The 14,637-nt window shown below is 41.5% G+C and overlaps 1 protein-coding gene across 1 annotated transcript in view; it reads left to right on the top strand.

The window, feature by feature from the left end:
- Positions 1–4,812: 4,812 nt before the first annotated feature.
- The window catches only part of LOC105910021 (cytochrome b5 reductase 4), a 33,215-nt gene continuing 23,390 nt past the window's right edge, over positions 4,813–14,637 (top strand). Inside the window, exons 1-6 of the mRNA XM_031575754.2 lie at positions 4,813–5,113; positions 7,859–7,977; positions 9,053–9,206; positions 12,606–12,706; positions 14,150–14,234; positions 14,433–14,471. Of these exons, the coding sequence (XP_031431614.1) occupies positions 4,984–5,113; positions 7,859–7,977; positions 9,053–9,206; positions 12,606–12,706; positions 14,150–14,234; positions 14,433–14,471 (628 nt within the window). The 5' untranslated portion in view covers positions 4,813–4,983. The remainder of the gene's footprint in view (positions 5,114–7,858; positions 7,978–9,052; positions 9,207–12,605; positions 12,707–14,149; positions 14,235–14,432; positions 14,472–14,637) is intronic.

Genomic DNA, 14,637 nt, shown 5'->3' on the forward strand with positions numbered 1-14,637 from the left:
GACCATTTACATGCTCTCACCCACATCTACTCGCACAGGGGGAACGAGTGTGTGTGTGTGTGTGTCTCTCTCTGTGTGTGTGTGTGTGTGTATTTGAAAGAAAGAGAGTGAGAAAGAGAAAGAGAGTGTAAAATTACATATGAGGCAACCAAGCTCTGTCCACTCACTTAGTCTAGAGGAGTCTAGGAGGGGAAGAAAGAGACAATCTCCACTATGGGATGCTGCTGCAGTCCATCCACCCCTCTACCTGCGATCTACTCCCAACCAAACTATTATGCACATATTCTGCTTTGCTTATAATACATACTGTGTGCCAACCTATTTACCTCTAATATAAACAAAAGCCATCATTGACATAGTTTTCTGCTTATTTGCTCTGCTTATCCTTATAACAGTAACCTTATGAGGACACTGTTTACCCACTAGGCTGTTCTACAACCAATACTGAAGGATGTCCCTCTCCTCTTTAATCCACTATTAATTCTGTATATTTCATGTATATACCTTTTTCTATGTTTCATGGAACCATGAATGTATGTATCATGTACATATACCGCATATGTGCTAATATGTTTTATCCTCCGATACGTGTATGAATCAATCTGCTTGTACCCGATTCTCTCTTCTCCTTCTCTCCTCCCTTCCCTTCAGTCATTCTGAATCCTGGAAATAGGTTGTGTTGCACGCACATAGAGCGTGTGTGTGTGTGTATATATATGTGTGTGTGTATATGCGTGTGGGTAAATCTTGTCACTGTTTACTGCTTCAAGCTGAATTCCTTAAATATCAACAGTCAATTGATCTTGAGGGACACTGGATGCAGAGCAGGAACCATTCTCAATCTCACGATAAATTAGAGGGAAGAACTTCAGATGGAACATTCCGGTGACAGGATCTCTTCATCTTCACTGACATCTCTTCACACTGACTGCTGGCATGTCCCCTGGATAGCAATTAGGCCGGACAAATGTTCTGGGTCCCTCGAAGATGGATTTTGAATGGATTTGAAAAACAACAACAAAGGACCTTTGCACGTTATTTCTGTTGTCTTTGGCATGTCTTTCTTTCCTGTCTTATTATGGCAATGGGTTGCTGCTAAGCATGCTTGAAGCATATGTCCTCGTAGAATGTGCTAAGATATGTCCTCGTAGTGTGTAGTAAGATATGGTCTCGTAGTGTGTAGCGTAAGATATGTTCTCGTAGTGTGTAGTAAGATATGGTCTCGTAGTGTGTAGTAAGCTATGTTCTCGTAGTGTGTAGTAAGATATGTTCTCGTAGTGTGTAGTAAAATATGTCCTCGTAGTGTGTCGTAAGATATGTTCTCGTAGTGTGTAGTAAGATATGTCCTCGTAGTGTGTCGTAAGATATGTTCTAGTAGTGTGTCGTAAGATATGTTCTCGTAGTGTGTTGTAAGATATGTTCTCGTAGTGTGTAGTAAGATATGGTCTCGTAGTGTGTAGTAAGATATGGTCTCGTAGTGTGTTGTAAGATATGTTCTCATAGTGTGTAGTAAGATATGGTCTCGTAGTGTGTAGTAAGATAGGTCCTCATAGTGTGTAGCGTAAGGTATGGTCTCGTAGTGTGTAGTAAGATATGGTCTCGTAGTGTGTGGCGTAAGATATGTTCTCGTAGTGTGTAGCGCCAGATATGTCATCGTAATGTGTAGTAAGATATGTCCTCGTAGTGTGTAGTAACATATGTTCCAGTAGTGTGTAGTAAGATATGTTCTCATAATGTGTTGTAAAATAGGTCCTCATATTGTGTAGCGTAAGGTACTGTATGTTCTCGTAGTGTGTAGTAAGATATGTTCCAGTAGTGTGTTGTAAGATATGTTCCAGTAGTGTGTAGTAAGATATGGTCTCGTAGTGTGTTGTAAAATAGGTCCTCATATTGTGTAGCGTAAGGTACTGTATGTTTTCGTAGTGTGTAGTAAGATATGGTCCCGTAGTGTGTAGCGTCAGATATGTCCTCGTAGTGTGTAGTAAAATATGTCCTCGTAGTGTGTTGTAAGATAGGTCCTCATAGTGTGTAGCGTAAGGTATGGTCTCGTAGTGTGTAGTAAGATATGTTCTAGTAGTGTGTAGTAAGATATGGTCTCATAGTGTGTAGCGTCAGATATGTCCTCGTAGTGTGTAGTGTCAGATATGTCCTGAGGCTCGACATCAGGTAGGCTCTGGCCCAGACTTGGTGCGGTTCCGCTCTAGAGTGGGCTAGTATCTGAGAGTCCCTATGACCCATGTGTTCTATATCATATGTCCCTATGTCCTATGGCATATAGATAGATAGATAGATAGATGGATATTTTATTTATCCCGAGGAAAATTTAGGATCTTTAGGATGTTTTAAGAAATGTAGGATATGTCCCTAAAATATAATTGCAATTCGGTTATATGTTGTAATTTACTTGCAATTGTACAAAATAACACATAGTTATGTGTGTATTTCTTCTTAGATTATACATTGATATGCCTACATGTGTACAATAATATGTGTAAGAATACACATCACTGGTATAAGCGTGCATATCTGGGGGCATGTAATTCATTGCTAATTGAAGAACATTTATAATACCCACAATCTATTCCATACAGTTAGTGCTTTCACAGATTATAGTTAGAAATTCAGGGCAAAAGACGTTTATGATAAATGATTAAGATGTTTATGATAAATCGCACTGACCCTGTCCTATACATAAGGGAAAAGTGATTGTGATGGATACATTTTCTATCCAAAGCCAAACAAATTCCTAAAATATGTGCTGAATGCACAGGGATCACACTTCATATAGCCTGTTACATTTGGGGGCATATTTTAGGAATTGTCTCAACAGCTATATTTCAATAATTTGGGAAATATTTTGTCAAAATGCTCCAAATGCTATTGTGATATGTCTAGACCAGGGGTGTCAAACTAATTTTAGTTAAGGGGCCACATACTGCCCACTTTGATCTCAAGTGGGTCAGACCAGTAAAATCATAGCATAATAACGCATACATAACGACAATATTTCTCTATGTTTAAATCATTGGTGAAGGTTTTTGGATGACAAACCCTATTTTAAGGTCTTTCTACAATAAACTAGAAACATAAAGACCAAAAACTCAGCCCGCTGTTTATCTGCCTGGGCTCTCCTTTGCAGATTCCCTCGCTTTGTGACGCGTTTGACATCACGCTGCTGCCTGTGGCAATGAGCGCTTCTGCCATTACTGGATTGATTAAAAAAAATTACAAAACGTTTGTACTCATAAACCTCCATATTCTTAAGAGACATTCTGATTCACAACCCTTTTTTGTTTATTAATTTAATTAAATTAATAAACACATGTATGTCTTTCTGTAATTTTCACACTTAGCAAAGTCATCCGGCGGGCCGAGCTGGACCCCCTGGTGGGCCGGATCCAGCCCGCGGGCCGTATGTTTGACACCCCTGGTCTAGACCAATTACTGTACATGACAGTTCCTCTTATCAACTTAATCTGCATTTTCTTTTTAATATAAAAAAGACCATATCATGATGTAAATGCATCTTAACATATTTTAAAATTATGTTCTTAGTTCTTACCTATGACACGACAAAAAAGTCGTAATAGTTCCCTGAAATACTATGATGAGATTATACTTTTGGTTGAAAAAGAAAAAAAAGTGTTAATTCTTAATAAATCTCTTATGAACAACAAACAAATGCTGAGTAACTGTAATCATTTGTATCTTTCTTTATAATCCTAATGCTTAGCATGAATCCAATAGTGCATTTCGAGTTTTTAAAGTGATCCCATGGTCCATTCCTCTCAACCACAACCCTCATTAGCCTTGTTATTTACAACTGACTGTTCCAAGACCATTTTACAGCCTTATAAAGACACATTTCAGATCTTGCACAATGTTTTGGTCCATAATCCTCTTATCTTGTAAAACAACATGATTGACGGCAAAGCATTTGACATTAATGGCACGCACGGCTTAACAGTTTTGTGGCGCTTTCATTTTATTGGAATTTCTGTTCTTCCAGCTGTACAGATCAAGCGTACCTAACCGTCACCATGTGTAGGTTTCCAAGCCAGTCACAAGGAAGAGACATGCTGTAAAATTGTTTGTGTCTTTATATTACAGTTATAATATATTCCCTGATTTAAATGACATAGGAATGTATTGATAGAAATGTGCAATTTAATTATTGAAGTCATCGTAGGCTTTAAAGTTTTTAAACAAAAAAAAATGTATATATACAATACATATATATATATTGTTTTTAATTAGCTTATAGACATGTGTAAGCAAACCGTTGAATGCAGCAGACGTGAACAGTCTAAACAGGGCTTACACCCCTGAAGTTTAGGCCACCTTTTGTTTAGTAGTTATCATTGTGTGTTCATAGCTAAATTAAATGTTGATAAAAAGTTTCATCTTTAGTAATCAGGCAATGATCAATTGTTTTACATTCCACGACACATGAAATACAATTCATAGGCCTACATATCATCTCTCATGACATATCCTTATATTTGCAAAATTGTAGGTGACCAAATTATGGCTTTTGCAGCATTAACGTGTTGATGTGTAGCCTTACTTTATCTTGGACATTTTTAACAGAAGACCAAAAATAACAGCTGGTGCATCTGCTCGACACTAGGATTTTTAAATTATTGACTCAGAATCAGAGAGCATAATTTGTCTTTCACCAAATGAATGAACGCTTATCACTACTCTTACTTTGAAGTAGTTGGAGGTGAAGTAAACGAATGGGAAGATCGAAGTAAGAAGATTAGGACAGGACAATCCTACCAGCGGGGCCGCATGAGACTTACGTTTCTTATCTCAGCACATTCGTGAAACTGCTTGTAGCGATGGTTCCATCTTCTTACTTCGAGGCGACAGTTGGCCCAACTGGCTGATTTGAGGACGTAAACAAGTTCATATATGCGTGATCACGTCAGGTAAGATTATCAGAATGGACAGGCAACAGTAAATTCTGCCAATACCGGGATGTTCAAAACAAGAAAACAAGAAAGTGAGGACCAAGACGAGGAGGAGGAGGAAGAGGAAGAAGAAGCGGTTGACAGCAGAGGAAACGCTCTCACGGGCGCTTTTTCTTTCCTCTTCGATTTTATGTCAGGTAGACGGTTTGTGGCAATCAGAACCAAGTCTGGCCTTTTCGTTCACAGTCGTAGATATATTATAAATATAACTCTCCAAGCGTCAGATATTTCTTTCTCTGATCATTTTGTCGAGATTTAATGTTGAATTACAAAGGTCAGTTTTTTGGGGTTGTCGTAGAATGTTTTATTTTAGATGACGGGTAAAATAAGGGTTTTGTAGATAGTTAACGTGGCCTATAGTGTAGTGTAGTGCTGATTTGTGTTAATTTACTGTAACAAATGTAGACCTATGGTTGTGTCTATTGATCCTTTTCACTTTGTATTATGTGGTGGACCATTGTGCAGACCGTGAACTGGTGAGGACTGAGATCATAACAACATTGTGTAGGCAGGCTATACTATTTTACTGACAGTTTACCTTACACCTTCTTCCAGACCTAAGCCTTTTATCAAGACGCCGACAGCACACACAACGAAGGGTAGTTGTCGTTTTTTCTGAACCTGTGATGTGATGGTAGGCCTATATCCAACCTTTAATAAAGTGGCCAAGTTTTCCGAAAAATAATTCCTATGCTATCGCCATGGGATGGACACATAGCCTAGTTCCAAAGTTTATTGCATGGTCAGAATTGGACATGCCTGTCTGCCTATGCAGCTGTTGCGCGCGATTAAAGATACAGTCCGCGATTCTAGTCACATACACTTTTTGTCAAATTCAGCGAATTGCTCCTCACGGTCCTCTAGCTGTCCGGTCAATCTTTGCAGGGGAAAAAAATAAAAACAAAAATTCCGGTGTTCCCTCTGTAAATGGGAAACAAACATAGTGGCTCGGACCGAGCCATAAACAATCCCAGCTAATCAACACACGTGTTACATGAGCATAGAAGAGACAGGTTCATTGGCTTTTGAGCGCAAATATCAACAACCTAATGCAAACCCGAAACCGTAGACTTCATACATCATGAGAAATATTAATTAAAGCCGATCGTTCGCCTGTCCGTGTGATTCTGACAACGGAATAAATCACATCGACCTACTTCAAAGGTGTGATATTCATTTTAGCAGGCGAAGAGGGATGATTACTGGAGACCGAAGTGGAGCATTTTTCCAGACAGCACAGACTAAAATGACAAGAGCAATTTATAGACACGGCATGTCACAAGAGCAGGCCGAGGTTGCGATGCATCTTGCTATGGCCATCACAGATGGTTTCCACCTGCAAGGCGAGTAACCAGTTATTGCGCGGCCGGAGGATGTCTGACTTCAACTCTTTTCAAGTTCACTTACAATGGGCAAGTGCGCAATGTCGAGCCTTTGATTTTCGTCGGCAACATTTGTATCACGCTCAATGAATCTTGTTCTCAGGGTTCAAATGATGGCCTACACCTCGAATGTTTCCGATTTCATATTTGACTTTTATGTTGGCCTACTCTTCTGATTACATTGACATGAGGCAAAGTAGATATGCTTAATGCTCTGAAGTCACCCAATGACTTTTAAAACATTTAGCCTAGGAGAGCTTGTCTTTGACTGGCCCTGTCCTTGGCTGTGTAGAGGCCTGTATGACCTAAAAGGGTTCACAAGTCTCTTTTATATCAGTCTCAATGTGCCTTGGGCCTTTATTTTTCATGTTAAAGCAAACATTAGGAAACGTTTTTCACCTTAAAAACACACACACAATTAAATGGCCTATTCGTGGTAGTTCTGAAAGCTATGAGAAGGGGAAAAAGAAAACAAAATTTTAGGTCCAAACATGGCAAACCAACCTCAGTCTGGTTTTGAGCGTCCAGTCTGGATTGTACCTTCCTGCCTACTTTCAAAAATGACACAGGTCTACATGATCATGTGTGTGTGTGTAAGAGTGCCATACACTATTATAGGCTACCTAAGCCTTCTCTTAGCCTTCTCACAGTCAATTTGTAATGGCGCTATATAAATCAATACAATTCCATTCAATTGTTTGGCCAATGTCAGTTTTTGGCTTGAGCTGTGGCCGCTCTCCAAATTCCTTGCTTCCTTGAAATAAAGCTTCCTAGTAGGGCTAGCATATTGGACAAAATGCTGAGAAGATGGTCATGCTGTACAAAATTAATTAATAATGAACCAATCAACCTTTCCTTCATGTGTGCTGTTCTCATTCCTTTACCAGGAACGTGGTCTAGATAAATAATGATTTCCCTGTCATATGGCTACGGAGAATGGGCCTAAATATATTTGCTACGAGGGATTTCTGTCACTAGAGGTCGCTATTGGTTCAATGTCCAACAGGATGATTTCCTCGTGGACGGCGCATTACTATGTCGTCATTTACTAAGTGACAGCAAGTTCAGAAAAAATCTACAGAAGTCTTTTCCACTAACTTACGTCTCCATACGAGACATTTGTAATTGGAATCTAACTTCTTCTTTGCGACACTCTTATCTAACGTTGCTCTGTTGTATGACAACAGATATCCATCCATTTTGCTAGCTAGTAAACATACGTTGGTCGGTTTGTTCTGTGAACTTGCTACATAGCTAACCATGTCAAGCGTAGATAGCAAACATTAGTTCCCAACCAGACCAGTACCAGTTTGGGTACCCATGTGTGCGCAACATAGCTGTCATAATTAAGGAAATGATCGGACTTCGCTTGACTACAGAGGCGCATTTCGTTACCAAAAATATGATACTTCCGCATATAACATGTCGAAAACGGTGTAGTTAAATACAGCAGAGCACCAGTCTGCTATCTTGCTAACGGTAGCGTACCTCCGCCACCAGGATTTCTCCAAACTTTGGGCTGTTTTAGAAGAGTCGAGATGCTGAATGTCCCATCTCAATCCTTCCCCGCCGTGGGCTCCCAACAACGTGTGGCGCCATCAGGACAGTCTCGGAACAAGGTAGGTATTCCCAAGATATATGTTGGTTAACGATGCTAGAATAGTCAGTTAAGCCACTTTTCAGTTAATCATACCCCTGTAGCGGTAATAACAAAAGCTATTTGTTTGTAAGGATATGTGTGACTTTAGTTTATAAAACTTCAAACATTGATTAATGAACGTTAACGCAAGTGTGTTCATGTCTTAGTACTCATGGATTACTGTGCAACTTCCTCGCTTGTTAGAGGTTAGCTAACCCATGTTGTGAAACACCAGTTAAGGCGTAGGCTAGTTGCCCTACACTTCCCTAGAAGTGCCTTGAAACGAGACACTTCATGCTACTCAACTGGCTGTCAATGCCTCACCGAAACTCCTCAGTGGAAGATGCGCTGGAGACATACTACTGAGACAGCAACGCCCAAATAGACTACTGACTACTCCACTCAAATACATTTCCCCTGACCTGAGAGGAAAGATTTAGCTGTTGTACACATTTGTCCTACTGGAGGTAGCGTAGAGAAGAGATCCAGTGTAATATTACCTCAGATTTAAGCTGTTGGCACACTAGGTATACTGTGTGATCATAATTGTCAACCCCCAAGGTTTTCTGGCATAATATAGCTATTACAATAGCAGATATTAAATAAACACTTGAAATAGAAACCCGGCTATCTATCTTGGTACAGTTCTCGCACTGAACATACACTTATGTGTAATAAACGTATCTGCATGTAGATGAAGGACTGGACAACAAAGTCGCCTTGTGATTATGTATTCATAGATTTAATTTCAGAATTGTAACATCAAATCCTCTACCAATGTTTTTTCACACAGATGTTTTACCATGCCACTTTGTGTCTGGTGCTGAATGGTGATTCACAGAAGACAGCTGTGTCACACTATAGATCCCTGAGAGAAAAAAGCATTTAAGTGTTTGATGCTTTGACCAAGTAGTTTTAGAGTAGGCTGTGTAATGCACAGAACAATGTCCTCCATTGGATAGTGTGTCAGGGAAACTGTTACAGAGTGAACTGAAGAATAAATATGTGTGTGTGTGTGTGTGTGTGTGTGTGTGTGTGTGTGTGTGTGTGTCTAGGTGGCCTTGAAGCCAGGCCACAGTCTGATGGACTGGATCAGGGTGACCAAAAGTGGGCGTGACATGACAGGGCTAAGGGGCCGTCTCATTGATGTCACAGAGGAGGAGTTAAAAAAACACAACACAAGGACGGACTGCTGGACCTGTATCAGAGGTAACACCGACCGCAGTATTTACAAAGACACTTCCGTGATGTCACGCATGAGCCCGCTGACACAACTGTGTTATAAACCTATTATGGCAGATGCTATATTCAGTCATAAGATGACATGACAGCCACTGTCTGGTTTAACAACATTATGTTACATTTTTGTAAACAATGCTCTGTATGTAGTCTGAGAACAGTGTTCAGCACTATGCCTATTGTGTGCATTTGACATTGGTTTTCATCAAAAGCCCAGCAGCTTTCTAGACGGTGACTTATAGTGTTACCATAACACTGTTGTGCCTTTGGATATCAGCTGTCATCTTGACAAAAGATGGGATATGGAATTTGCCATGACATGATTACGAGGAGGTTGTGTCTCTCCTATGGCTGAGGGTTTAGATGAAGTGGGACTAAGATTTGCCTATAAGGAACTTGCTTTCAACAAAAAGACCAAATAGCTTTTAGCCTTTTAATTGAGTTTGAACTGTATTTCAACAATCCATATATACAGTTGTATGCAAAAGTTTGGGCACCCCTGCGGAAATGACAGAATTTGTTGATATGGGTTCTTCATCCCAAAGCACCTTTGGAGACTGTGGCCAAATAACACAATTTGAAACTTCATCTGCGTACATCACTTTTTTCCCCAAATGGCCATGGCTTATCTAGATGTTGCTTTTCATACTTAGGCCATTGACCTTTATGATTAGGTCTTTAGTAAAGTTTCCCTCTGATGACCCTTCTTATTAGACCCTCTCTGTACAAGCAGCACTGCGCAGTGGAATGGTGCACCAACACACCTGTGTCAGATACATCTACCTGTAGGTCTTTTGAGTCACATAAGGGGATTGGTTGGCCCTTCTGCCCAGCAGACATGCAGTTTTATCTGAAAGTGTTCTTGGTCCTCAGGATATGGCCTTGACTCTTAACAGCCATTTCTTAATAACATTTCAGTCATTGGGAATTGCAAGCTGGAAATGCTCAGATATCTTTTTAAAGCCTTCTTCTGCTTTGTGGGCCTCAGATAGGTTCATTCAGATCCTCTGTCAGTTGCTGAGAGGAGATTATGTTTGTTGAGTGTTGCCACAAAATCTGAGGAGTTAGATTCCTCAGCTTCTGGAATTGTAGTGAGCTGGCCATTCCAAATGATTACTCTTGGCCTGCTTTTAAGTCCTAATGAGTTAAGTAAGACTTAACAAGCTAATGTTATGCTCTGAGACTTTAAAGTGTAAGGGTGCCCAAACATTTCTACATGTAATTACTGTTATTTATTTTTCTGTTTTTAATTTCATTAAGTAAAAATGTAACAGTGTAGTAACATTTGAAGCAATTCTTATTTTTAAATGTTCGTTTGCTGCAGGGGTTATATTTACTTTTATATTTACTTTATAATCAATACAATACGAATTTTGCTCAGGGGTTCCCAGACTTTTCATGTAGACCCTTGTTAAATGAAATGAGTTTAAGTGAGAAATGCACTGACGTACTTGTTTCCCTAATGCGCCGGTGTACGTCTGTTCTGGTGTGCCATCCTGCGACATTAGAGATCTTTTTCAAGAAATCTTATTCTTAGAAATACTTACTCTTAGGTTGGAGTCAGTTGATCACCACTGACATTGATGGTGTCATCTATCACAAAACTGGGAGTTTGGTTCATTTCAGTGAGGTTTGGTTCATTGAACCCCTTTCTCTCTACAGCATTTTCTACTTTCTACCTCATCTAACATTTCATTTTAATCTCCTTGTCACCCCCGCTGTGGAAACCCATTCATTAGTAGTCATGTGGCAGTGCTTGCTCACACACACACAGCGCAGCGCCGAATTGGCACCTAATTGAATTAATCGGGTAAAAATAAGATTATGCACTACTAGGCAGGCAGGCGGGCACGGCTTGTACCCGGCTTTAATTTCCCAGAAGGTGAGCGGCACCATGATGAACACCTATCCAAAACCCCAGGGTCCCCTGTCCCCAGCTCACACTAAACAATGAACACTGGGACGCCTATTTAGTGTTTCTCCCTTCAAAAGCATCTGGTTGCCGTTGTGTGACATGGGCAGAGGCAGGAGAGTTTTAGCAGAAGCACAATGGAGCTAGATGGCACGGCAGAAACCCGTCATTTAAACAGACCTTTAAGGGAATATTAAGAAGGGTTATCCAGGTATTCAAGGGATAAGGAAGGGGTAGGGCACCACATGAGAGTTTCCATATTAAACGACCGCTGTAGGTCCATACCAAGGCCCAGTGGCTGAACGAAATCAGATAATCCTGAAGGGCTGGACCAAAGACACTGTTTCCATATTAAAGGTCCATATTTGGAGTTGTATGGTTGAAGAGTATTAGCCAGTGTAAACAGAAGCTTTGCTAGAGAAAATCAGAATCCACTGAGAAAGAAGGATAATGGTCCTTCATTCATATAGGTTAATCGTGTTATTATCTTACTAAAGAACCGATTCTCTGCTTTTGTGATGTAGTGTCTCTGCTATCACCAACTTCTCCTAATTGGATGCAACTTGCATGGTCTGTCCTTACTCTGAGAACAGCTGTCTTTTTTTGTGTGTGTCATGTACAAACCTCAGCCATGTTGCTAGCCTTGCCAACATGTGGTAGCAACTGATTGGCAAGTAGGGCTTGTTTCACTGTTTCCCAGCAGAGGGCGCTAGTGTCACATCCATATGACAACCTTAGAAACTAAACTAAACTCCTTCTTGTATATCTTTTTTCCTCACTCTTAATTTTTCCCTGCTTTTTGATCATCTGAAAAGACCCCCGCCCGCCCCCCCACCCCCACCCCTGCCTCCACCATCTACCCAAAACCATTATGAGCAAAAATGGAGTTGCAAGCTTGAGGCATCATTGCCTTGACAGAAGACTGATAATGCCAGAAATAGATCTAAAAAATGAGCAGCAAAAATGAGCGGGTGTAACCTCTTAATTTTGCCTTGACTATTAGAGTGTTGAGGACACATCGTCTACGCTGTTCATTTGTGTCTTTGTTGTCATTAAGTAGACTAATGTGTAATTAGCCTATCTATGTCTCCTTATGTTTTGAGGCTTTCTGTTTCTTTCAGAGAACTTGTATATGTGGCTAGGCAAGAGCCTTTCAGTTCTTGTGTTTTTTTTTTTTTGTTCAGTGCCTTTGTGGTTCAGTGGTGCCGGACCCACTGATTTGTAGACATTTCTTTTGAAGCCGTGGAAGACATTTTACTGTCTTTATACTGTATATTACTCAATTTGAGGGTTTAAATTCAATGTCTTCATTGAAAATATTGTCTTATCTGCCTTGCTTGTAAATTCAATGAATTTTTAATTACTGTGTTGTGAAGCCTAATGTGTGTGTGTGTGTGTGTGTGTGTGTGTGTGTGTGTGTGTGTGTGTGTGTGTGTGTGTGTGTGTGTGGCTCACAGGTATGGTGTATAATGTCACAGCGTACATGGACTTCCATCCCGGAGGTGAGGACGAGCTCATGCGGGCAGCGGGTATCGATGGCACTGAACTGTTTGACCAGGTCAGCTAATCCCCCACACACACACACACACCTGACCCCAAACACTTGTGAGATCCAGATCCTAGGTGTTATTCCCCCCTCTCTTTTATTTTCTCTGTGTTGTGGTCTCCACAGGCAACAACGTGGCATGTCTGTGAGCGCCCAAGTTAAAGGAGATTCATCGATCGGGTTCATAATTAGAGACCAAGTCCATCAGTATCCCGTCACTGGTCTCCATGGCAGCCCTACCCTAGCGAGCGCAGCCTTCTCTCCTCCGCCTCTAATTGATAGTCCTGCCCCCGGGCACTTAATCAATGCTGTAGTGGAAGACACCGCTGATGTCTGCTGTGCTGATAGGAAGTGTGCTCCAGCCCTTCAGGTTTATTTGATTTTGTTCAGCCACTGGGCCTTGGTTTGGACATGGCGAGTGCCTGATAGTAAAAGTTAGGGAGGCTTAGTTTTGGTTGGTCCATAAATCCCAGGGGATCATGGGTTGCCTCCTGTGAAGACACAGAGGGTGGCGAGAGAAAGAGGGAGCTGCTAATGTGACGTCACACTGCCTGAAGGTCACCAGTTCTCCTCTGTTCTCATTCTCGTTTGGTTTGATCTGTTATTCGTTTCTCTTTTTTTTTGTGACCATGATCTTTTCACATGCCTTTTAATCTAAATGTTTCTCTCATGGCTCCCTCTGCTGCCCCCCCCCCCCCTCCTTTCCTCCCACTCTTTCTCTCTCCCTCCTCTAGGCTGTTTCTCCCTCCCTCTCTTTCTCTCTCCCTCCTCTAGGCTGTTTCGCCCTTCCTCCCTCTCTTTCTCTTTCCTTTCAAATCGGTTGAATTAGTCACGCTTTACTTGCGTGACAAATAATCCACACTTCTGTTGTCAAAATAAACCGTCGTCCTCTAACTCGGCGTTCCCTGTGTTCTGACAGCCTAGGAGGCAGCCTGTCTCGGTTGGCCAAGTGCTGGGCAATTAGCGTCAGTTTGGTGAAATGTGTTTATAACACTTTGTCCTTCGCTTGATTTTTGTGTGTCTATAATTAGAGGGTATTGGCATCTGTGGTGGTGATCTGCCCCATTGAGAGACTGCATGACTTGGGCTTTTCCCGTTTGCCTTGGTACCTGAGTGTACGTCTCCCTCTCCGCTGCTGGAGGCGGCTGCTGGACGCGGTTGCTGGAAACAGTTAATTCCCTGACTGACATACTCTCTGTCAGGCAGGCTTTGATTCATATGTCCGTTCTGTCATGCTTCACCTCTCAGATCAACCGCTGTTTTATAGAGTTTCCCAGAAGAAGTAATCAAGTTATTGACATGCTCAATTTGATTTGCTCTCTATCTCGCTCCTTCTCTCTCTAACTCTACCAACTCTTCTCCCTTTCTCTTTCCCTCTCTCTTTTTCTTGCTTCTCTATTAACCATTATTCTCTCTCTCTCTCTCTCTCTCTCTCTCTCTCTCTCCTTCTCCCAGGTGCACCGCTGGGTAAACTATGAGTCCATGCTGAAGGAGTGCCTGGTGGGCAGAATGGCCACCAAGGTCAGCACTGTAATCAAAGGTGAGATCTGAAGTGTGTGTCCCACTCTTGACCCTGCGGGGCTTCACACACTCGCGTCCTCATCGTGGGCGTGGAAGACCAGTACGGGGGTCCACGGGTGGGGCGAGTAATAGCATGAGTGAGGCGTACAGGTGCTGTATTGATCGTGCCTGATGTGGTATTGATTGCTCTCTCCTGTCGCTTTACTGTGTTGTGCAGCTCAGTCCATGAAGGAGAGGGAGAAGGCACAAGTGAATGGTATGTGAATGGAATGTGAATGGAGTGCAATCAGATCAATTATGGCAGGTGTGTGTGTGTGTGTTACTTTTTACACAAGGGATGTGCAGACATTCCTCATAAGTATCTGTGTGTGAGTGTTTTGGTGTGTGCTTGTATGGGAGACATGCCAGTCTGAATGTTAATG

The sequence above is a fragment of the Clupea harengus genome, chromosome 11 (assembly GCF_900700415.2).
Source record: "Clupea harengus chromosome 11, Ch_v2.0.2, whole genome shotgun sequence".
NCBI lineage: Eukaryota > Metazoa > Chordata > Actinopteri > Clupeiformes > Clupeidae > Clupea > Clupea harengus.